The sequence below is a fragment of the Abramis brama genome (assembly GCF_963993115.1).
Source record: "Abramis brama genome assembly, chromosome: 21".
Lineage (NCBI taxonomy): Eukaryota > Metazoa > Chordata > Actinopteri > Cypriniformes > Leuciscidae > Abramis > Abramis brama.
Window position 1 is genome coordinate 10,719,692 of NC_139983.1, and position 25,460 is coordinate 10,745,151.

The following is a 25,460-nucleotide window of genomic DNA, read 5'->3' on the forward strand; positions in this document are numbered from 1 at the left end:
GAGGCAACTTTAACCACAGTGACACATTGTGAAGCACTTGTCCTGGATCAACATGTCCTCTCCTGCTTTATTGTTCATGGACCAATATTAAATTTATATATATTAGGAATGTCACGATCAAGTTTTTTGTGCCCTCGATCCGAGTCTTTGAATATTGAGTATCTGCCGATACTGAGTCTCAATCTGATACTCGTATTTTCCTAGTGTTTGGTGCACCTTCAAGTACAATAAAGTTATTAAAATCAATCCAATGAATACAGGGATGTGCAGAGAGTTTCTATAAAATTATATAAAATAAAAATCTCTAATAATAATTCTCTCTCTCTCTCAGGAAATGCGTGCAATCACTGGACCTCTGTTCCTCATAAATACTACCATGTTTTGTGTGTTATTTTTTGACAGACATCAATGTTGTGATGTTCAAATGATGTGGATTTGAAAGAAGATGGGTGGGTCGTATGGTGACTATTATTTATTTCTTGGCTAGCAAATATTCAGTGAAGTGATTGATGCCCATATATTTAGTTCTGATATTCCAACCGGCAGCCAGCATAAGTTTCTGACAGACGTGATAACGTGCGTAAGGGGTGAACTATGTTTGATTTTTGGGTCATTTTAAAAAGTCGTTCAAAATGCTTTTGCGTAGTTCATAATACTTACTTTATGGAATGAAGTTTATTTCGTGGCTTAAAAAAAAATCACGTTACACATGTTTGGCTTGTCAAAAATGTTAAATTCAGAAGACTTTTGAAAATAAAGTTAATTTTTTATCAGGAATGGAGTGGTTTTGATGCACAAAGTTGTTTTTATTTTCTCTTAAAACAAAAATCTTTTATTTAAACCCATTAAAATGCAAATCCTGCTGTAAATAGTTTGAAAAATCACTTTTTAAAACTGTTGTTCCATTATTACCCCTTAGCAGATTTTGATCTGTTTATAACATTTTGAAATATATTAAAATAAAAAACAGATATTTTAAATTGTAATAATATAATACTTTTAATGTAAGTGTTGGTAAGTGCTAATTCTACTTGAACCCGGACCATACCTCTACTTCTATAATTACAGTGTTTTTTTATTGGTTGATATTTTTATTGATTATTTTAAATTGTAATAATATAATACTTTTAATGTAAGGGTTGGTAAGTGTTGGTATGTGCTAATTCTACTTGAACCCGGACCATACCTCTACTTCTATAATTACATGGTTTTTTTTTATTGGTGAATGATTTTTTAAGGACCAACAAAGAATGATGATCCATGAACATGTCGTACTTGGGTAAAACAAGGTATAATAATTAACCCCTTTTTCTGTAAACGTGGATTAGTTCTTGCTAATACATGAGGATTTTGACAGAATGTAGTAACACACACACACACACGCAGACCTGCAGGCAGTGGCTCTGACGACTTCAATACACTGACACAGTGTTTGAGTTCAGTCTGTTCAGCTCAGAGTGGCCAGTAGAGTTCAATCTATCCTCTAGATATCAGTCTGATTTACTGGTGGTTTATAGTTTCATCTGACCACAATCCACTTTGACAAACAACCTGCTTTCATCTCGATATCTTCCCCCCTAAAAAAGCTCATTTCTGCTCCCCAAACCTCAAAAGAAACCTCTTCAAGGTAGCCGCGATACCGTCTCCTTCCGAATTCAATTGAAGATCAGATTTTTTTTATGTTACTTAATTATTTCCTAATTAGTTTGCATGTTAATTAAAATGGTGGCTAATGTTAATTACCTATATTAATGGATTCTCATGTAACACCTGCCCGAAGCGCTTGGCTCAGTTTTCAAAATATCTTCATCTAAGCCGGTTGATGCATGCCGTCTCGCTTTGTTGAAAAGCGGCGAGGAATTGAAGTCAGGGGATTTTTGAAGCAGGTCGCACTGATGTAGTCAAACTAAACGCACACTTTTTTTTGTCTTCTGCTTTCATTTGAAAGCTGCATTTGCAGAGAGGACTGGCAAATTTTGATTATAGTCGTATTTGTAAGCGTGTGTTATCTGTGATGCTCAGTCTATTAAACGGGTTATTCTATGAAACGGCTGCCTTTTCCATTTTGAAAAGGTGATTTTTTTTTTGAGTGAAGGTGAAGTAAATGTTTACAATATTTTAAACATTGTGTCAGAGTCAGATTAATAATGTGTTAATAAAGTGTAAATAATGCAATGTGAATCTAAATTGATATATTTTAATAGATGTTTGAGTCGCACTTAAAAATGCAGAAATTTTCTAACTTCACTTCATAATTTTTGCATTGACTTTTAATGAACTGGTGTAGCAGTGAGCGCTGTAAACTAACCAACTTTCTTTTTTTGGGAAAATTTTGCTTGTAATATATTTCTTATAAAATAAATGGCACTTGCACCGATATGAAAAATTTGGCAGATAGCCTACCGATAACCAATAATTATAATATAATATAATATAATATAATATAATATAATATAATATAATATAATATAATATAATATAATATAATATAATATAAAATAATATAATATAATATAATATAATATAATATAATATAATATAATATTATATTATATTATATAATAATATTTAAAAGTTTAAATTTAAAAGTTGATAATTGGCCGATAAATCTAAATCCAATTTTTATTTACATTTTTAGAGCCTGATTACAAAAACAAAAGTCTCACTATTAAAAGCCATGACCCAAGCACACAATTATAATGATGTTCTCACTATAATTTTATGTAGCCAATTTGACAGACTTGTGCTGTTCATGTTGCACTAAACTGTATTTTCCATTTTTGAAGTGATTTAAATCATATTCCAAGCAATTCAAAACCATCATGACGAACAGTGTGCATCTGGAGTCTCTCAACTAAAGGGAAATCCATTATTTATCAGCTTTAACATATCGGCCAAATTTTCTTATTGGGCCGATAACAATCACATAAAATATTATCATATATCTGCCGATACGGATATGGTGGTTGATATATCATGCATCCCTAGAACTTAGTTTGAAATCATAATGCAAAGAGATTACTCAAGTGTGACTTTTATATATTTTATGGACAGTTATAATTATGCTTGATGGTAACAAAGTTGTCCATTTTACAGTTTTATTTGACAATTGTTTACGATCTACTTCCATATTTAGATTTTTAACATTACAAATTTGCTAATACAGCAAGAAGCAAGCAAAGATGGATTGGATTTTGTTGATGTGAAATGCCTATAATAACAGACATGTACTGTGAGAGGGACACAAACCTGTTTTTGTATAATGACCCAGATGTTTCCCATCACCCGTCCATGATGGTCGCATCGACTTTGACATTCTTGACACACACCTGGTGCGATTGCTTGGCATGCATGAGAAAGCTAAAGCAAAGCAAGACCATATTAAAGCGAAGATGGTCTCTATTAGATTGAAAATGATCACCCGATCAATACGACCCCCTGCCTGACTAATCCATAACGTGAACATTGTTTCAGACCCCCGCGCCTTTTCCTGCTTGTGTCTTGGGGTGCTAAGACTTCATGGAATCAAGGATCAGCGATTAAATGTCACCTTTCAGCAACAACATTAAATAAGAAGCAGCAATTTGGCTCCTAGCAATTGCTAATTTCACGCCCTGATAAATGTTGCAGGAGCTAAAGCTTTCAAACTGCCTAAGATATTTCTTAAAGAGACGGCAACATATGCAGGTAAAGGCCTGGTGTGTTCCTCGGGGACAAACGCACACTTTCCTGTCAAGGTCAAAGGCGTTGTTTTGCTTTAAGCTAAATGTAAGTCATCCCTTATTACCAATTAAAAATTTATCCTGACCTCATCAATTAGATTTAGAGTGAGAGCTTTTTTAAAATAGATATTTAAAATGCTGTCTTAAGAAATTATGGTGCATTAGGAGAAATTTGACATTTACCAGAGACCGTATACAGGGGCGTTCACACATACCTGTACAGTGATTTACTGCGAGCAGAAATCATTCATTTTCAGCGGCATGAGTGACACTGACCATTGGCAGTGCGATATGGGCATGTCTAGAAGGGCGAACTGAGAACGAGACCCACCACTCATACAAAGATGAATGGGTGAAAGTGGAGTGCTCAGTATTGTGGCTGTAGGATTGGAAGTCCTGTCTTTTAGGTAAAAGAGCCAATCGCCTTTATGTTTGAGGCTGTTTTTGTGTATTTGAGTTAAATTCATTTTATTGCTGATTTAAAATGTTATTGAAATGTAACCTTGAAAAACCGTTTTAGATTTTTTTTCTTCTTCTCCATTTGAATAGTTGAAGTATTTGTATTGCTGGAAAATAGAGCATAACAGTGACCGCTCACTTTTCCAGCTGTCTTAGTCTCGGAAGTATTTTTCCAATTTATTCTCTCCATTGGCATTTCAAAATATTCTAAGCCATTGAACCAAACCACCAAGCTCCGATATGTATCACAACCTTTGAAGCAAAGTACTATATGAAGATTCAGGAAAAATGACAAAGGTAAAAACCAGTAAGCACTTGCAAATTTTATAATCGAATCATACTATTCATAGTCATTGATTAACGACTACCATTTGGGGTATTTGGGGTCATTAAGGTTTTTTTTTTTTTTTAAGAAATGAATAATGTTTTTCAGCAAAGATGCATTCAATTGATCAAAATTGACAGTAAAGACATTTATTATGTTGCAAACAAATTCTATTTAAAATAAATGCCTGTTTTTTTTTAAAACTTTCTATTCATCAGAGAATCCTGAAAAAAGTATCACTTTTTCCACAAAAATATTAACCAGCACAGCTTTTAAATAATAAGAAATGTTTCTTCAGCAGCAAAGCAGCATATTAGAATGGTTTAAAAGTGATCATGTGACACTTAAGACTGAATAAATGACACTTTAAAATATATTAAAATAGAAAACATGTATAATAATAGTAATAATACTCTTTTTACTGTATTTCCGATCAAATAAATGCATCCTTGGTGAGCAGAAGTTTTCAAAATCATTTAAGAAATATTATTGATTAAAAACTTTTTACCAATAGTGTAAATATAAACTTTTTTTTTTCCGAAATATAATGTGCACTTGGGGAGACCATGTTGGTTATGTATTTTTATTTTTTCTTGTAGCTTGCACAGAAAAATATACCATCACTTAACAGCCTTAGTTTCTCTCAGATTCTCAGTGGAGAAAATGAATGAGATTTTACTGTTGCGCTCTATAGTTGGCCTCTAGTGAACTGACTTGCCTTAAAGGTACTTTGCATTTGCATACCTCTAGAAGAGCGTAACTTCAAGAATCTTAATTGAATAATGTCCCACATTTTGTATGTTGCCAAGTGCTCGTTTGATAAAGCACAACCAATTTATCTTGCACCTACGGTGGCATCTATTCCAGTGACAGTGTAGATAGCCATAGAAATATGCCCCCCCCCCCCCCTGTGTTTTTTATTGCATACATAATCAAATTTATTTGACTGGGCAGTCAAACAACTGCAAATGAATGTGGTTGTATCAGCAGCTGGTTAGCTGCAAAAGACAGATAAGCATGAATGAAGGAGAGCAACTTCTGTCTGACAACACTGTATAATCGCCATTATTTTGAGCCATAAAGTTGCGTGATTCATGTCGGAAGACCCCACCACACATTAAATCCAGCCTTTATGACTAGTGATTTGAAAGTAATAGTTTCCAAATGAGTTTCATGCCTTCTACAGCTCCTCAGAGGCCCGCTCTCCTCAAAAATAATCTCCCGTCGTAACTTTTCCGAGGAGTAAGACGCCAAAGAAGAAAGAAGCCAGTTGTCAGGAATAGCAGAACATTCTTTTTCCTGCTTGTGGAATTGAAAACACTCAAATGAAATACAGCCTCTTAAATGACAATTGGGGAATTTGGTTTTCTTTTTTTTTTTACACAATCTATGACTGCCTTCCCCAGCCACGTGTAGAGTTTGTGAAGGTAAAGCTTTGCTGGCGTATTTGTAAATTTATGAGCTGCTTTGATAGAACCCTCTGCCATTTACAGCGGCCGCCTCGACCCCACACAACTCTCGGCTGAATTTATTTTCCGAGCATGCCTGCGTTGTGCGCCGCTCGCCTCCGACGCTGCCTCTGAACATCAGGATGAACCTGATGGGAGACATTTCAAACAGGCCGATGTATGTTCTGGCTGTTTTGAACACCGGTCGTTGGGGGGGCCGGGATGGCGGGAGACTTCCCACCGTTTTCAATCTCGCCGCAACGCTCCTCGCATTCAGAGCAGATGATAAAGAAATGAGAGACCCCTGTGTTTTGTCACATAGCTTAAATGTAGAATTTAGGAGGTATCCATCGACCCCTGTCCGGCAGTTCACCTGTTTTTTTCTGTACCGCACACTAGAGTTGCATTTTTCTCTTTGTTAGTTTATATCGTTCTCCAGCTGCTTTCAATGAGACTCTGTCCTGCTGCCACATGATTTGTCTTCCCATCTCTCTCTCTCTCTCTCTCCCTCTGTTTTTTCCATTGCAATGAAGCAACAGAAGAACGTTACTCAATTCTGTTTGGATTATATTTGATCTCGATGAATTTCGCCCTCCTGTTCGATGTGAAACACATGTGCCTCAAAGCTCAAGGACGATCATGTCTGTGATTTGTTTTCTTCCAGTGCATGTTTTTTAAACACAATCTGCAGATTTTTCAAAGTCCTGTCGAGCTTACGAAGGCAAATCAGTCAGGTTTGTTCATGCATTGCCTGGCGGGCCTTTAATAATTTACTATTATTGATGTGTTTTTTTGTTCTCATTATTATTTGTCTTTGGTACAATACAATTTTTTTTTTTAAATAGAGGATTTTTTTAGTGGTGTTTGTTGTAGTTATTGTTTGATTGTTCATATTTATTGCCCCATTTGTGTTATAGACATGAATGGCACCTCATATCATGCATCTTGTTCTGAAGAGTGTGGTATTATTTTTCTAAGCAATTGGAGGATAATCATAGAGAGGGCGGCTTCACCCAGTAAGCAACACCTTAGCAACGCTTTGGCAACTGTTCTTGCTTTGTGGTGGCATGTTTCAGATGAGCGAGCACTCAAATTTGCATACATTGAGTGATGCACAGCAGCTTTGGTTAATTACAGTGCTATGCATAAGTTTAGACACCCATGCTAAAGTTGACTAAAAAGAGGAATAAAAAAATCATCTTTTGGAAATTGATCTTAATGCCTTAATTAAATTAATTAATTAATGCCTAGAGATTGGCATGATTTTATTTCAGTTAGCCTAAAAGCTAGTTTGATTTGCATTGAGAGATGATCTTATAGAAAGTACTCCATGCCAATCTCTAGGTATGGTGAAGGCTATGTGATGATGTGGGGCTATTTTAATTCCAAAGGCCAAGGGAACTTTATCAGGATGCATAGTATCCTGGATCCATGAAGTAACTGGCCTTTAAAAATACAAATCTGCCTGCCTCTATGGGAATTTAACATAGGGGTGTCCAAACTTATGCACCCTGTATTTTAAGGAAGAACATTTATTTATTTACGATACATTATTCATTCACAAAGAAAATTGGTGTCCTTAAAGGTTGGATTTTTCCTAATTTTTTTAATTAAGGCATTAAGTTCAATTTCCAAAAGATGATTTTTTATTCCTCTTTTTAGTCATCTTTAGCATGGGTGTCTAAACTTATGCATAGCACTGTATATACACTACTGTTCAAAAGTGTGGAGTTTGTAAGATTTGTTACATAGCTGTGGCATGAAACTCTGAATGGTGCAGGCTGATAGGTCCTTAACTTATTGGTAGCAATGTCTGTGAATGTATTCGCTGTAGCAAGTTTTCATATCCATTACCATGCCAATCTCTATTACCATACCAATCTCCAGAGAGTTGTCATGACAGAATTAATGTTTTTGGAAAAAAGACTTTTATTCTCAACTATGCTGCGTTTATTAGATCAAAAACACAGTAAAAAACAATACAATTGTGAAATATTATTACAATTTAAAGTAAGTGTTTTCTATTTGACTATATTTCGAAATTGAATTGATTTATTTGATTGCAAAGCTAAATTTTTAGGTAGCCATTACATCAGTCTTTACTTCATTGTCACATTAAACATTTCTTATTATTATCAATGTTGAAAACAGTTGTGCTGCTTAATATTTTTGTGGAAACCATGGTAATTGTTAATTTTAAATTGTCCTTGCTGAATATTTTTTTGAACGGTGTTGTAAGTTTTAGTCTAGAGTATATTTATTATTTTGTGTCAATCGGTATTTTCAACAAAGTATTCTCTCTTACCGATCTTTAAGGCAACATTGTCTTTTTGGCATTTGCTTTAAAACTACTACCATCTGTTTAGTTTGTATACATATATTGATAATGTGAGGTGCACCTATGCTGACATGATACAGAAAGCGATGATGGCCACAGTTTCAGCTCATGATTGACAGTGGAAATGCATGGTGCATCCCAGAAGACGTCGAACTGACACAGGCGTGTAAACAAAAGGGCCCAAAATGACTCGATTCAGCAGACTCTACTGACGTCTTAGTCTCGATTTCACTCGAGGGAAGGCGGTAAGCATTCATCAAATGATTGAATTTATATTGATTCCTGCCATATTAGCAGTTTAAAGCAAGACCTCTTTTGACTGCACGAGAGAGAGAGAGAGAGAGAGACGGCGCAAGAGGTTTTTGAATGATTCTGTTTGAAATAAGAATACGGGAGATTCACACGCAAATCCATTCAGTCTGCATATCTGAATAAGAATATCTTTAAACGGGACAGGAGGGGGGAGAGCAGCAGGAAATCCAGCCTAACCGTAGTGTGCAGGATCAGGGGGGTTATTTACCACTTCGGCGGGAGGCTACGTGTTCGTAAAGAGGTCGTACGGGAAGCCGAGAGTGGCTGTTAGCGCAGTGGGCGACGTGGAGCACTCCAGCCCATAGCAAAATTAATTAAGCAACACTTTGCTTTTAAGTCAGAGGCTTACATGTGTTTTTCTTTGGTTGACATTGTCTGCCTTGAGATTATGAAAGCTTAGCTTTTATCTCAGACACTGATTGCTCTGCATTGTGGGAACAGGCTCTGCGTACGTTATGGCACGAGGAGACGCACTCATCAATAGCCCGATTTCTCCTTCAAGTGCTGCATGGATGGCTGATGAATGTAGGTTTATGTGTATGATATTGATGTTTTTCATATTCACCCATGGGAGCCACATCTTCCACAAGCTCAGACGTATGCATTTATAGATTACTAATACATTTCAGCTCTGTGTTTTTAATACAGATGGGTAATTCTGGTGGGTTTTGCAATGGGGGAGTGAGATCAATGCAAATGCATGCTACCCACAACCAGCCCTGCAAACCACAAGAGAGGCAAATCTCTATCACTACAATGTCCTCGACTCGAAACCGAAGTGGCGTGCTGGGCCGAACCGTCCTTAGACTCAAGGTGGCTCGGAGAAATTGCTTTTGTCGGAGGTGGGCATCGGTTATTATTGTGTGTGTAAGCCGCTCCGGTGGGATTGAGTAATTAGGATCCTGACATGGCATCGGCGAGCCAGCCGAGTGAATCAAAAATGAAGGCAAATGAAAGCAAATTCCTCCGAGGAGGGAGAGGAGAAGTCGGCCGCTAATTTTCTAGGGCTCCTAGTTAGGTTCATTTCATTCCTCCCAAATGAGCAAAGCGCCCGAGCCCCGGCGTTTGATGCATGCCCAATAAATGGAATGAAAAAGCGACACATCTTTCTGTTGATTTTCTTGTTTATTATCAAGGGTAGCTTTGATTGAGGAGCAGTTTACATTCATGGAATCGTCTGACCTTTCCAGAGGCATCTGCCGAGCAGGCGTCGGGCACTCGGCGGAGAATGCGAAGCCGGCGCGCTTCATAAAGTGTTGAGAAATGAGCAAAAAATCAAAGCCGTCTGTTGGAGATTTTATTGGCTCGCCTCATATTTTGCACAATAACTGATCTCCGTCAAGCCAATGTAGCCAATTTTCTCAAGCACCGAGGAGAAATACATGTTTTTTCCATCTGATTTGAAAAGCATGTACAAGTGCTTCCTAATCACTGCTGAAAACCAACACACTCCTTTCTGATATGGAAGGACGCCAGTTTCAAGCAGCTCTCTTTATTGCTGCCGTATTGATTTGGCTAAATGCTGTCTGAATTAGTTTAATAGTTTAGCAAGTTCTAATAGTTTATTGTTTTTTAATACTTGAAGTTGGATCAATGACATTGAGGTAATTGTTTTCATAGAGGTTGCTGAGATTATATCTATTCTTTGTCTCCCTTTGTTTTGGTGTCAGCAAGCGGAGGTCCGACAGAGCTACCGGGAGGCTCAGAAAGATGTTCTGGATCAGATGACAGTGAAACTTGAGAACCAGCAGTACTGCTCCAACAGCAGAAGTGTCGACTTCAACCTGATATCCAAGTCCAACAGGTACGATGAGAACGGTGACTGCTCAAAACTTAGCGAGCAGCATAATTCAGATGCATCATTTTTTTGGTCATATTCTAAAGCAGCATTACATGTATCCTACATGGAGAATGCAATCCCAGAATGCACCGTGACTAGCTCAGTGAAAAAATCAATTCAAGCAGACAAAGTTAGAAACTGATTATTAATGCATATATTATTGTGTCATTCATCGTCATTTTTAAATCATTAAATCAGCGGGTAAACATATAGTCTAATGCTTTAGCGTTTGATGATGAAAATGTCCTTTAAATTTCGTCATGTGATATTTTTATGAATAAAAAACAACGACATTTAGCTGACAAAAATGTGCAATAAGATGAAAACGCTTGTCAAATTGCATTAGACCAAACTTTATGAATATTTTTTTATATATGCATTATTAAATATGAAATTATTATTTTTATGATATAATTTTTAGGATTGTATTATTATTGTACATTCACAATGTGAGTTTCACGTTTTGACTTTTTTGCTCCAAAGCCATTTGTTAGTGCATTATTTTTTAGTTTTGTCAGCAGTACTTTTTGATTGAAATATTGGAATTATTGTGTATGCTTTGCAATATTTTTAATGACATTTTCATCAGTATTACTTTTTTGGAAGCCAAGTTTTCTATGCCCTTTGGAGCCAGAATTTTAATTGTGTGTGACGCATGTTGTTTTCTTGTGTAAAGCGTTGCAAATCCTTCTCTTAAGAGTTTCCGTGAGTATTATGATCAGAACACCAATAACTTCCTGGAGTAAATTTTTTTCATTTTGTTTTGTTTAAAAAACAAAACTTTCCTTTTTATCAATACAGTAGATTTAGGTTTATTTTAAGGACTTGATGCAACCTTTCTCTAATGCCACTTAATGGTTGTGATTACAGACTTGCATTATCGTTTTTTTCTCTCCTAAAATGACTAATCCTTTTATTTGTGGTCCATTAGTCCTCTATCCCCTCTCTCTCTCTCTCTCTCTCTCTCTCCCCTGATCCAGTAAAGTCCTGAGTGTTAACCGCAGTGTCCGGACCGGACTCCTTGCCTTGGCTTTGAATCAAACATCGTTTTAATCCTTTTAAGCTTCTCGTCGTAATGATTTATTTTGCAGTAAAAAACCCATAATGATCCTTTGAATTTTAATGATGAGCTGCCTGCTCAAAGATTCATTGTTTTGACTCTTTGGCCCTTACCTTTACATGGAAACATGTCTTAAGGGAGGCGCTGTCGAATTCGATGGCCTCCGGTGCCTCTCTCCAGCTCGCCGGCCTCATCAAGGGCTGCCGCCCACCGCCGCGTCTCCCAGCATCCCCTCGCACCTGATAGAAACTGGACGCCTGCCATTCAGAAATCAAAAGCCCTCTCCAGAAGAGAAACACAACAGACAGCGGTGAAAAGGAGATGTTGAGTCCCCGCATTAGGCGCCAGGGATTAGCACCATAAATTAAAGTGCTCTTTCTATAAAACTGTCACTTCGTATGAGATGTGAGGGGTGTCAATACAGCCGGCCAACCTTTCCCTGTGAGGCTCAGGGTGAACTGTGATGAATTAGACCACCTCCCCCCTCTTAGAAAGGTGGCGGCAGTGCTGAGCGGGGGGCACGTTGACGTTAAACGGATTTGAAAAGAAAGAAAGATGGAGAGGCATCCATTTCTGTCTCACAGGAGTGTCAGTGCTACGCTGACCCGGAGGAGTCGGTTTCAAGTGGCTAACGACTAATGCGCGTCAACTAAATCGCTCCATCTGAAGAACAGGTGGATGAATCTCACAAAACCGTTCGAGTTTCAAAAAAGCAATAGAAAGGAATGAGACATTGTATTTTGCTTAAACAGACTGAGAAGGTTTTTTTTGAAACAGCACTATAACTTAATAAATTAAATTAATAAATAATTTGTACATATTGAAATCCTTATCCCTTTTTTAAAATCCAATAGCTTTTAGTTGGCTTTGCAGCTGTGAACTTTGATTTGCTAGTTGCTATTGCTAGTTAGAAGAAAGGGTATTAGAGGAAAGGATCGTTCTCATCTCAAGGTTAGTCAACATTTTCCTCAGAAGAGAAAAACTTTATTAAATTGAAAGTGAAGCTTATTTATAACATAAAAATAGTTTGCATTGTGGCATTATTTGCATGCACATTTTTTCTCCATCCATCCATCCATCCATCCATCCATCCATCCATCCATCCATCCATCCATCCATCCATCCATCCATCCATACGTAATATATATACATCTCGTTTATTATATTATATTCTGTAGTGTTATATATTAAATGTAGTATTACATATCATGCACAGACATACATTATATATAATGATATTTGGTACTATATAATATAAAAATGTGTATATAATACAAATGTTTTATTTTATGATATAATTAACAATTTATACTATAACTTACACATACGTATTAAAGAAATTACAAAAACTGATGCTAATAATGGGAAAGGTTAAAGTTAAATTTCAAGATTAATTACAGTAATGAGAATGTGGGAGGAAAATGTGCATTATGAAAATAATATTACTAAGCTTATTTTTTTTTTCATAAAATATATTTTGTTTCTTTTGATTACGGGGTTACCCGTTTTTGTGAGATTCACCCAAGTGCAGGTTTCAATCTTCAAATGAGTTCTTGTTTTAGAGGAAAGGACGTACAATCATTCTGCTCACAAACCAAAGCGAGCAGGAGAAAATGATGCTGACAGAACAATATCCCATGATGCACGTTTGCTAAATGGATCTTGCATTTTTTTTTCTCCTACTTGTTTTTCGTTATTTGTTGTTAATGTTGTTTGGATGCCCCGAGAGCTTGTTTTACAAGCATTTAGATTTATGTTAGTGTGAGAAAAAAAAAAAGAGTGCGAAAAACAATACGGTATGCAAGAATACAGAAAGATGCTGTTTAACTCACAAACAGCATATTGAGTTTTAATATCAGTCGAAGAACGCAGCGCCTGAGGGAGTCTTCACACTTCCGCCGCACACGTCTGACTGTTTCTAATTTGCTGTCCTTGCCGTTTTGTTCTGATCAATGTCTTGCGTACAAACACGGCTCAAATTTTCACATACTCCCCAATGTCTTTTTGTTTAATCAGCGCCTGCTTGGAAATGCTAATTTGCAGCACTATCCTTGTTGAAATTTCATACGTGCTAGCATTCGATAGCGCTTTCCTGTTTCTTTTGTGCCTGCTCTGAATTGAAATAAAACAGAAATGTTGATTTTTCTCTCGCGCCCTTGTTTGATCGTTATTTGTGTAATCTCATTCATAGTTTTTCTTCTTCAGCGACAACAGGAGCGCTTGTGAAAGCGAGAGGGGGAAAATGGTGCTAGTTTGACAGAACTGTCAAAGCGCTCGAAAGCTGTGCAAATTCCAAACAATTTTCCGACTAATGTTTCTAAACATGCGGGCCTCCTGCTGAGGCGCAAATCTAAGCAAAGCTCAGACGCTAATATGTTTGTTTGTGCATGTGTGTTGATGTTCTGTAATGAGCGTGCGGCTGTAGTGTAAACGTATGCACATACAGTCATCCTAGTGCTGTTAAAAAGCATTTAATGCGCTTCACCATTGAGCTGACGGCAGCGTTGAGCATGAGGGAGGTGAAGTCATGTTTAATTAAGACGCTCTGCCTCATGAGCCGTCACTCAGAGCGCAGGTTAAAGATCCCTTGTGCTCCCGGACTCTTTTCACACTTCACATACCCACGACGCACTGCGCCTCGGTGCACCGCGCGCTAACGGGCTAGTGTAATTACCTCTGCTTGTCAAATATTCACCCAGTAAAATATGTCTGTACACCGTCTCTCCAGACCTCACCTGAGCTGGTGAAGCTGTGAACTTCTTTCTGCCCGTCTCATATTTCTTCTTTTCAATCCAGCCTATCAGAGTTTGAGGCAGAGTACCAGGAGCTCTGGGATTGGCTGATGGACATGGAATCCATAGTGACGGACAGCCATGACCTGATGATGTCAGAGGAACAGCAGCATCACCTGTATAAGGTAAGCGGGTCTTTTGCATTTAAAGTTGCTAACTACAGTCGACTCGATGACTTGATATAAATAGTATGTGCTATGCTCTACATGAAGCTGGTCTTGAATTGAGGAATAGATCATTCCGTTATTTACTGGAATGTTATTCCAGACGCATATGACTGTCGTTCTTCCATGGGGCACAAAGGAAGGTATTTTGCAGAATGTCCTGAGTACTCTTTTTTTAACTAGGTCCGTCAAGCTTGACAAACGGCACGTTAAAAATTTCATAAATGTACTTTTTACAGAAGATTGCAAAGTCTTCTGACTGATCCATGTCAGAAACAGAACAAAAGTTAAGTAAAAACCTTAAATGAAACTCTCATCAGAATGTGTTGCATCAAGTATGAAGTATTTATAGTAGTTTTTTTTGGAATTTAATTTCACAATATAAGGAAGATTATGTTGATCAAAATATCTGTTCAACAGAAGAAAGTAAGTCATATTGAATTGGGACAACATGTGTAAATGATGGCAGAATTAAAATTTTTGGGTGAACTATTCCTAATTTGGGGAAAAATGCCAAGTGGGGTGAGTGCAAACCCTCTTTTGCTGCTAAAAAACTACTGTCAGGATTTACTAAAGACACCTAGTGACAAATTAGCGCTGAAAAGGCATGGAGAGGGTTATTTCTGTGGCTGACCTCATTGCATTTGCATTTGTAAGAGTTTCCCTTTCAGACTCAAAATGAATGGGCGGAGAGTATTTAAATGAATCATGCAAGGTGATTTACTAAGGTTTGCGCTCGTCAATTTACTGGTGTTTACGCCATTATTTACCGCCCAAAAAAAGCACATCTTAAACCAGACGCTCCCTGGTAGAATGCGTTGGTCATCATGGAAATGATCAGACTGCGTGTGTGTTCTTTAATTTGCATGTCGATAGTAGATCACGCGCTGAACTTTCCACTTTTTTTAAATTGCGCTCTCACGCTAAATTGCCTTGTTTAGTAAATCTGGCCCCTGGTCTGTTAACCCAAAGGTTTAAACCCATGGCTTATCACCATTTTGCTCTCGGGCAAGACTTTTACACTGCGTCCTAGCATATCTAGCTGCAAAAATGACAAAAAGCACCTTAAAAATAACTTGAAAGTATCATGTATTTCCTAAAAATAGTGAAGTTATGCTTGCTTTCAGCTCAGTGGTCTCATCTAGACGAGATGCATCTGGATTGACATTGATAAATTGCAATACAGTTGTATTCTATAGTCTGGATATGGGTAAGAACAAATTGGAGTACTTATGGTACTTTTATGTTTTAGTTTTTTTGGACTGTTGCCTTTGGCTTGCTCAGTTGGGGATATTTTGGGGATATTTAATTTTATTCTATCAATCAATAAATTCCACTAGAAACAAACTTTGTTGTATTATTTTATTTTAATACTGTGAAGCTGCTTTGATACAATCTGTATTGTGAAAAGCGCTATACAAATATACTTGATTTGATTTGATTTGCATTGCCCATTTTAAGATCATGTCAAAAAAAGTAAAATAAAAATTGTGTTCAACAGAAGAAAGTAAGTCACACTGGTTTGGTGAGTAAAAGGTTGTTTTTTGGGTGATATCCCTGGGAAATGGCAAGTGGGATGAGGTGGCTCGTGGTTAAAGATCCAGGCTGGTAACCCAATGGTTGTACACTACCGGTCAGTTTGGAATAATTAAATGTTTGTGAAAGAGTTCTCTTATGCTCATCATTTATTTAATCAAAACAGCAATATTGTGAAATACTATTACGATTTAAAGGACCTTTTCTATTTGAATATATACATTTTTTTGTATACATTGATTCCTGTGATGAAGCTGAATTTTCAGCAGCCATTACTTCAGTCTTCAGTGTCACATGATCAGAAAGATCATCGTTCTAATATGCTTATTTGGTGCTCAAAACAGTTTTTGCTGATTAATATTTTTTTTATTTTGTTAAGATTCCTAAGATCCCATGTTCTAGCAGTTGTGGCATGTCAGGCATTTTTTAGTGGCTTAATTACTCCACCCACCATTAAAACACATTGGACCAAAAATAATCCTCTGCATATCAAAAATGATCTGATTGGCTGAGATTGTTCACGTCGCTTGCGGTTCACTGTGGACAGACAAATTGCTTCTTCGTGAAAAATGTCTTCTTCCCACAATTTTCTCCAGGGAGTCAGTCCCTGTAGCTAAACCTACTGTTAGTCACTTTGAATAAGAAATGGTCTGCTAAATCATGTATAATTTTAATTTTTTCTTTCTTATCTTGAACTCTGAGCATATAATGCAAAATGTAAAATTATAGGTTTATCAGTAATATTTCAAATGAGCCTTGACTTTTGATTCTCTTAAACCAATTTAGCAAAACCACGGCTTAATATTACAATACTGCGAGTCGGCGATTAGATTGTCTTCCGTTTCAATCTCTGTCATCATGTCACACTTTCTACAGCCAGACTCACTTTGTCATTTTAACACATTTCAGTAAAAAGTTCATTTCAGAGGAACGAGAGAGGGAAATAGAAAGAGTGCAGAGCAGAGATAGTACCTCACCCTGTTTACAGTCCATGAATTTTTATTAGTCCCAGATAAAGTGGCCTGTATTGTATTAGGTCAATATGTTTGTTCATGATTAAAACAAACTGATTCTGCTCCTCCGTATTGATTGCATGCCCACCCGCCCTAATAAATATGTACTGGGCTTCCATGTTCTTTATCAGCTTTTTTTTTTTTTTGCTGGGTTCTCCTGTGACGCGTTATCAGCCCTCTATGTGGGATTGATCGGGAGAGGGGTACACGTGTAGACCGAGCCGGGGCTGGGACGGCGTGCTGTTTGCCCATGCTGGGGGAGTTTATCGTAAGGGGGAGAAAAAAGAGGGGGAGGCAGAAAGCCAGACTCGCCGGGAGGCAGGGATCGTAAATCGGCCTCATTTAGGCTTTCTTTACCGGCCTGATTCCGACGCTTGTCATCCTCCGATTGCTCCGAGCATATGGCATATTTCAAAAGAGCAGATTGTGAATCATAAAGAAATGAAATTAATAACCACCATACCCCCCCCACACCCCACACCCCAGCCTCAGACTGGAAACAACCCCTAATGACGAGAGAAATAACGGCACGCCGGCGGCCCCCTCTTCCTGTTCCTCCGCTCTCCCCTCTCTCCTCTCCAAACCTGCAGAGGTCGTGTTCAAGGTCAGAACTAATCTTCACGCTCATCGGGCGCACTGACCCCGCCATTTGTCATAGCTTACAGTAAGAAGAAACTGAGGAAAGATCAGCCTGTTTTCTGCTCTTTCTTAGTCTTGGAGTATGTTCAGCATACTAGCACACTATTTTTGCTTTATTCCTGTATCTTTATATGTGAAAAACGTATATGACCTGCTATGTTTATCAAAATGTGCAGTATACATTCAGAGCTTACTGCGTAGAATATGAGAAGACATCTAAACCTTGATTAGTCTGTGTTTTAACATGCTATATAAATAGTAAATATAATTATTATCATATAGCATACACTGTAAGAAAAATATCAGTTGAAAAATAGATAATGTCCTTCAACCTTAAAACACAATACTATTCAATGCATACTTCAAAATACAGGTAAAACACCTGTGGATAATCCTTCGTATCAACTTGATTCATTGGACCCTATAATGCTCAGTGTGCAGTAAGCAATACAACAGTATTCATCGTCTGTACATAACCTTCAAAATGACCATTTCTCTCAGAGATTGCTGACTTGTTACAAAATATCGTAGTTTGACCAAAATAGCTGCCATTGTTGTCTGTTCCTTTCATAAAACAACCATTGATGTGTTTTTAGCACTCTCAACCAATTAACCTGTGGTTTGCTCATCTTTTGTTTGCTCCATGTCAGGCATCAATCAGACGTTAGCTTGTTAACCGCTCCTGCGCTGGAAGCATCAGTGTGTGTATGTGTATATGGCTTGTTCTGTGTACCTTTGACGCACACTGACATGCTGAATAGATCTTAGTCTAATCTAACACGCTCTAATGCGCTTGCTGATCAAAGCTCGGCTCAGCCAAACCGTACATGTTCTCTTGTGCACGCTGCCCTGCAGATGTATTCCTTTCTCACTGGTTTGTTCGTTCACACTGTCCCTCCTTTGAGTGCTGAGGATTATGAGGAATTGTTATCTGTCTTTATGCATGTGAAATCAAAAGATCTGATCATCTCTCTTTTCCCAAATGCAGCCTTAAAAGGTTTTTTTCCCACGTGACCCGTTTGTTCGAAGCTGTAGAATCTGTCAGAACGTGTAAAATGCAACGTAATTTGCTGTTTGGACTCGAAACTCTTCGCTTGATTGTGTTTTGATGGCTCATGTTGTGTTTCTTCAAGACTTCACAGAGCTAATTAGTGGTTTATCAGTCAGACTTTAGACTCCATAAGGGTGAGTGGGTGAATCTCGTGAAAATTTGCAGAACTATATGTGAGTATATATGTATATATGTATATATATATATATATATATATATATATATATATATATATATATGAAGAGTTCAGATGCAAAAACCTCTAAGTGCCATCTGAAATTTTCTTCTAGAATGATCATTTTTATCAAGCTTGTATATTTAAGTTCAGTAATTTCACTTAAATGACAATTAATAGGTAATTTTCATTGCCATTTTAGTGAAATTTAGGCTTTTGCATCTGAACTCTTCATATATATATGGAGTCTATAATCTCAGCTAATGCTGTAATGTGTATATATAGGGAGTCCTTACTTGCACATTACTATAATATTAAAGGTTAACAACAAAGCCCAAACTATTAAATTCAGTTGATATTTATTTTTAGATATAATAATGAAAACTCAAATAAAAAAATAAAAAACATGTACATTGCACATAAGGCAGGTTTTGCATTAACATTTTTGGAATATAATCATTTACACAGTTACTGTCATAGCTTGTTTTTATTTATTTACAAATTTATTGAAACTTATATTCAAATAAATAAGATATTACTAACAAGTAAAGTAAATATAATGAATATAGTGCATATATTTAGTGAAATGCTCCCCTCTAGAGTTAATTTCTCTAGTGAACTAACATGCTGTGGACACTTAATGGCTTGCCTGAGGTAAATGTAATGCTATGTGAGATATTATTGATTTATTTCTGCGTTTGAAACACTTGTTGAGAGTTTGCACATAAACATATCTATGCATAGATCGTCTGTTCTTCTTATTCTGTGCTTTTTCCTGTTGCGGTGGTTAGCAAACAGTGTTGCATTACCGCGCGAGCTCCCTTCTGGATTGGAGTGTGGGTCGCCTGTTACTGACTTTATTTGTCGTCTGACTGCATGCACCCAACCGTGACATCCGCACTGTTACGGTTCGGGACGAATACACGTTACACCCCTAATATATATACCCTAATCTTTGTAATATTTATTATATAATATTAAATATTTTAAGTATAATATTTATGTATTTCAGGGTTTTTTTCATATAGAAAATAAAGGCAATTTTGCATTTGTGAAATTATTTTAATGAAAATGAACCAATGTCATTTCTTATTTCTTTCTAATTTTCTTATTTCATTGTGACCCGAACATATTTTTCACAGGTTTTGTGAGATTCACCCAAACACAATTTCTGTTTTTGGGAAGGTCAGAAATTCTCCTTGATTTATGTTGTTCCTTTATGATAAAGTGCAGGGATGTTTGTCGACGTGTTGCTCTGTGTCAGGAGTGTGAAGGCAGTAGAGCAGGCATCTGTGTGTGTGTGTGTATATGTGTGTGTGTGTGTGCTGGTGGAGCGACAGAGGCTGTGTGTGAGTGTGACACATTGCTGCTTTATAGAGCCGGAGCAGGTGGTATTTAATGGGAATCACAACATCACAGCGCCTTCTCCTGTGTGTGTGTGTGTGTGTTTGTGTGTCCCTCATCACTCCTCTCTCACTTTCCCTCTTTCTCCTTTGTCTCTCTCTCTCTCTCTTTAATTTTCTCTCTCACACATTCCAGAACTCCAAAACCTAGTAAGCTGCTTTCCAGTGTACTGTCTACATAGTCAGCTGCCTTCCAAGACATGATTTACATCAATGCTTCTCAACTGGTTTTGCTTCAAGACTCTGATTTTACATTGGACACAAGTGGCCACCAAACCACAGTACTGAAAAAAGTCTGTTATTTAGAAGTATTTATATACTGTTATAGTATAATATTTTGAATTTGCTTTTATTTTTATAGTTCCAGTTTTCATTTTAATTTGTGTTATGTGATTTTGTCATTTTTATTATTTTTTTTATACATATTTTTATATAGCTTTAATTTATATTTATTTCAGTTTTATTTTTTAGCAACGCTAGTCAGTTAGTTGCTGAGAGTATTATTCTTTTTCACATTATATTCGTTTTTCATCTAATATTTATATTTTTTTGTATTTTATTTCAGTTAATGAAAGTGATTTGAAATAGTCTTAGTTAATAAAAACAACACAATCAAATACTAAAATGCTTTAATATGGCCATGTGAACTGCATTGTCAATTTGTTTGTTTTTAAGTTGATGGTGTGATACTCTAATCTTAAAAACATAAAAATAAATTCATTATGCTTTTTGTGGGGAAGTAGCCTTCTCGTTGGCAATGTACCCATAGTGCCCTAAAATGCTGTCTAGGAAGGCAGCTCAATAGGTTTTGAAACACATCTGAGCTCCCACACAAATACACAAAAGAAATAACCATTTCCTCCTGTTATGACTCTTTCCAAAGACCCCCACATTGACGGGATGTGCTGAATATGGTGCCGATACTGTTGGGCGCACCTACATGCGCCATTAACCACAGACACACACACACAGCATTTCTCACAGCACTGTACACACACGCAGTAGCCTCAGTAAGTATGTGCTAATGTAGGTAATCGCTAATGGACATTTGCTAAATTTGATTGCATTGTGCTTGTTTATCTTGTACTGTTCCATTTCATCTGCTGTGGTCTGGTTTCTGTTGTTGGCCAATATGTTTCTATAGGGCAAATAAATCCCCCTCCTCCGAAAAGCTTTTGAATGGAGTCATTTAATATTTCCGTGTCACCAGGGGCTGTTTGAAAACACTGTGCGTGAATTTACACTAGTGTTCGAAAGTTTGGGGTCAGTAAGATTAAAGATATTTATAATGTTACAAACGTATCCACAAAAATAGCAAGCATATCATTGATAATAATAAGGAATGTTTTTTGAGCATCAAATCAGCATATGAATGATTTCTGAAGGATCATGTGACACTGAAGAGTAATGATGCTGAAAATTCAGCTTTTACATCACAGGAATAAGTAACATTTTAAAATACATTCAAGTAAAAACATTTTTACTAACTTCAAACTGATTTTTAATAGGTAAAAAAAATGCATGCAACAGTCTGCGATGATTTAGCAGGCGAAACAGTGTCTGTTCATTGTGAGAGAAAGCAGCATGGGCGCTCGTCATCACAGGCTCGAGAGAGAAGGGGTGTGAGATGCTGGCAGAGAGTATATTTGAGTGGGAGTTTAGGTGTCATTGATGTTTAGTTATCATTGTATTGATAACTCTGAGATGGCTGACCCAGCACACACTTCACTAACTCACAGTGATCTCACACCTTCTCATCCAATATCCAGAGAGCACAGCCTTTATCGTGTGTGTGTGTTTGTGTGTTTGTGTGTGTGTGTGTGTGTGTGTTGGTGCCAGGGACTTGACACAAAGGGCCAAGTGTTAAGGCGCTCTCTCTTCTTCTCTCTCTTCCTCCCTCTCTCTTTCACCCTCTACAACCTTTCTTTCATCAGTTTATTTCTCTTATTTTTCCTTCCTTCCTTTCTTTTATTTCTTACTACTTACTATTTTCTCTTCATTTTTTCCCTTCCTCTTATTCTTCCTTCCTTCCTTCCTTCCTTCCTTACACTTTTTTTATTTATTATCCCTTTTCCCTTTCACTATTTTCTTCCTTCGTTTTTTCTTTCCTTTCTTCTCTTTTTATCCCATTTTATCCCCCTTCCTTCCTCTTACCTTTTTTACCCTATTTTCCTTTCCTTCCCCTTATCTTATTTTACTTTATTTTCCTTCCTTCCTTCCTTCCTTCCTTCCTTCCTTCCTTCCTTCCTTCCTTCCTTCCTTCCTTCCTTCCTTCCTTCCTTCCTTCCTTCCTTCCTTCCTTCCTTCCTTCCTTCCTTCCTCACATTCTTTCATTTTTATATTTTTTGTCTTTGCTATGTTCCTTCCTTCTTTCCTTCCTTCCTCTAATTCTTTCATTTTTCCTTCCTTCCTTCCTTCCTTCCTTCCTTCCTTCCTTCCTTCCTTCCTTCCTTCCTTCCTTCCTTCCTTACACTTTTTTTAATTTATTATCCCTTTTCCCTTTCACTATTTTCTTCCTTCGTTTTTTCTTTCCTTTCTTCTCTTTTTATCCCATTTTATCCCCCTTCCTTCCTCTTACCTTTTTTACCCTATTTTCCTTTCCTTCCCCTTATCTTATTTTACCTTATTTTACCTTATTTTACCTTATTTTCCTTCCTTCCTTCCTTCCTTCCCTTCTTCCTTCCTTCCTTCCACTTTTTTTTATTTATTATCCCTTTTCCCTTTCACTATTTTCTTCCTTCGTTTTTTCTTTCCTTTCTTCTCTTTCTTCTCTTTTTATCCCATTTTATCCCCCTTCCTTACTCTTACCTTTTTTTACCCTATTTTCCTTTCCTTCCCCTGATCTTTTTTTACCTTATTTTCCTTACCTTCCTCTTTTTTCGTCCTTCGTCTTATTTTCCCTTCCTTTTATATTTTTCCTTCCATCTTTCTTTCTTTCTTTCTTTCTTTCTTTCTTTCTTTCTTTCTTTCTTTCTTTCTTTCTTTCTTTCTTTCTTTCTTTCTTTCTTTCGCCCCATGTGTGCGTGTCTATGCACCAGATGGCTGCTCGTGATGCGAACGAGCATTAAAAAAGCGAGAGACATTCCACAGGGGAGAGACGCAACAAGCCTGCTAGTTGTTGGATGCAGACTCTGAGATCAAGCTCTGCCCCTGGTCAAAGAGCTGTTGGGAGATCAGTGGTGGCTGTCACATCCCAGAGTCCGCCTGACCGCCCCTCCCTCCCTGACAATCAACATTAGACTAAAATAAAGCCCGTCACTCCCTCCTCCGTATCTATTACAGCGACTCATTCTGACCAGATTTATGCGCAACATGACGACTCGATGCAGAGCCGCACGACGCCTGTGAAAAGAGAAATGCAGTTTGTCAGGAGAGACAGCCATACAGTCCTCACACCCCATGAATAATTGAAAGGAGGGATAGAGGAGAAGGAAGAGACACCTGGAGAAAGAAAGAGGGAGAAACGGAGGGATGACAGGAGGTGTAGAAGCAGCTGAAGAGACCCGTCAGAGAGACAGCGAGTGAGGGGGATATAGACAGGGACAGACAGGGAAAGAAAGAAAGAGAGAGGAGGACAGACACTACACAAGCTCTCTGAAGGATCCAGTTTCTTCAGCATGACTTTAGCAGGGTTGAGTAATAAATACTGTGCTGGTCCTGCATCTCTCTCCCTTTACAAGGTCTCAGGTTTCTCAACCCCTCAGATATCGGCTGAACCGTATATGTTTGTGTGTTTTCTGATATCTAAAAGGTAATGGTTAATGTCACAGCCTCTCTTATGAGCAGCCAGTGATCTATTATTCTTTAAAAGTCTTGGCTGAAATGCACATTTTACTGAAACTCTAACTCAAGCAGGCTTTCCCCACGGTTAAACCTGGTGGGCAGCAGAGGTTGTGCAGCAAATAATCATCATCCGTCACTTTGACGAGCGGGTTGTAAATCTTCCATTATGCTGTATTTGTATCCTTCTGTAAATATTGTAAAGCTTGTTATCTTTTAAATGACATTGATATCACAAGAACTTACCAAGCGCTTTGTAGTGAGTTTTTGATACTGACGCTTTGCGGTCTGGTCACCCGATTTAATGAACAATATTCCATGAATTATTCCACTGGACTAGTCTTGGAATCTTTCATTTTTCGCCCCAGATCTTCACTCACATCTATCTTGTAGTCTGTTTTCACTGGGAAGATCTATTTTCCCCCTTTTTTTCTTTTAATTCCTGTTGCTTTACTGTTGAAATAGTTTGAATATATTCATATTTTAATTAGCATTTAAATGATTTTATTTTCAGTACCGTTCAAAAGTTTCAGTGAGATTGTTTTTAAAAGAAGTCTCTTGTGCTCACCAAGGCTGCATATAAAACAGTAAAAACAGTAATATTGTGAAATATTATCACAATTTAAAATTTCTATGTGAATTTCTATGTATTTCTATTTTCAGCAGCCATTACTCCAGTCTATTGTCAGTGTCACATGATCAATTCAACCTCAGTGTCGTCCTTGATGCCAAACAACATCGTAGCGCAACCAATCACGTTGTGCCAAATTTAAATATGTAGAAATGTGAATGAGATTTGAGAAATATAGTGGATTGGAATTAGGTACAGTAAGTGATTTCTGAGAAACACTGTTGATATTTTTTTATAATCGACACCCAAACAAATACACCCCTCCCTTCATTGCTCTGCCCCCAACATAACGAACACACTATGCAACACAGGCAACCACAAACAGCTGGTGGATCAGACAACTCGTGCAAGTATGATTAATCAGCTGTGATACAACAGAATATCTTGGTACTGTGAAATAAAAAAAACTGTTACTCGCATATCGAGCAAAACCAGAAATCTTGGCATCCTTTTTCAGGCCGTCCATCTCTCCAGCGCTGGAAAGCTTTTCCAATATTAACACGCGTCCTAGCCCTTGCCTGATCATTGTAATTATATTCCTCTGACCTTTCCCTCTTTGGTAATATCTCTGACCATCTCTCTTTCTACTGTCTTTCTACAAATGTCCCGCTTGCTCACCCCCCCCTCCTCCCCCATCATGAGCATTTACGCCCCCATTGCTCATTGGCTAAAAGAATGTTTTGGTGCTCGTTTGATTGGTCCAATCGATCCACTTTGTTTTTTCTCCTGTATACACAGCCAGGACTAAACAGACATCTATCAAATATTCACA

General features: G+C 37.4%; 1 protein-coding gene across 3 annotated transcripts in view; it reads left to right on the forward strand.

The window, feature by feature from the left end:
• akap6 (A kinase (PRKA) anchor protein 6) overlaps positions 1–25,460 on the forward strand; it is a 167,155-nt gene that overhangs the window by 88,688 nt on the left and 53,007 nt on the right. For all 3 annotated transcript variants that reach the window (XM_084096982.1, XM_084096983.1, XM_084096984.1), the window contains 2 exons: positions 10,275–10,408; positions 14,301–14,421. In XM_084096982.1, coding sequence (XP_083953108.1) covers positions 10,275–10,408; positions 14,301–14,421 — 255 coding nt within the window. The remainder of the gene's footprint in view (positions 1–10,274; positions 10,409–14,300; positions 14,422–25,460) is intronic.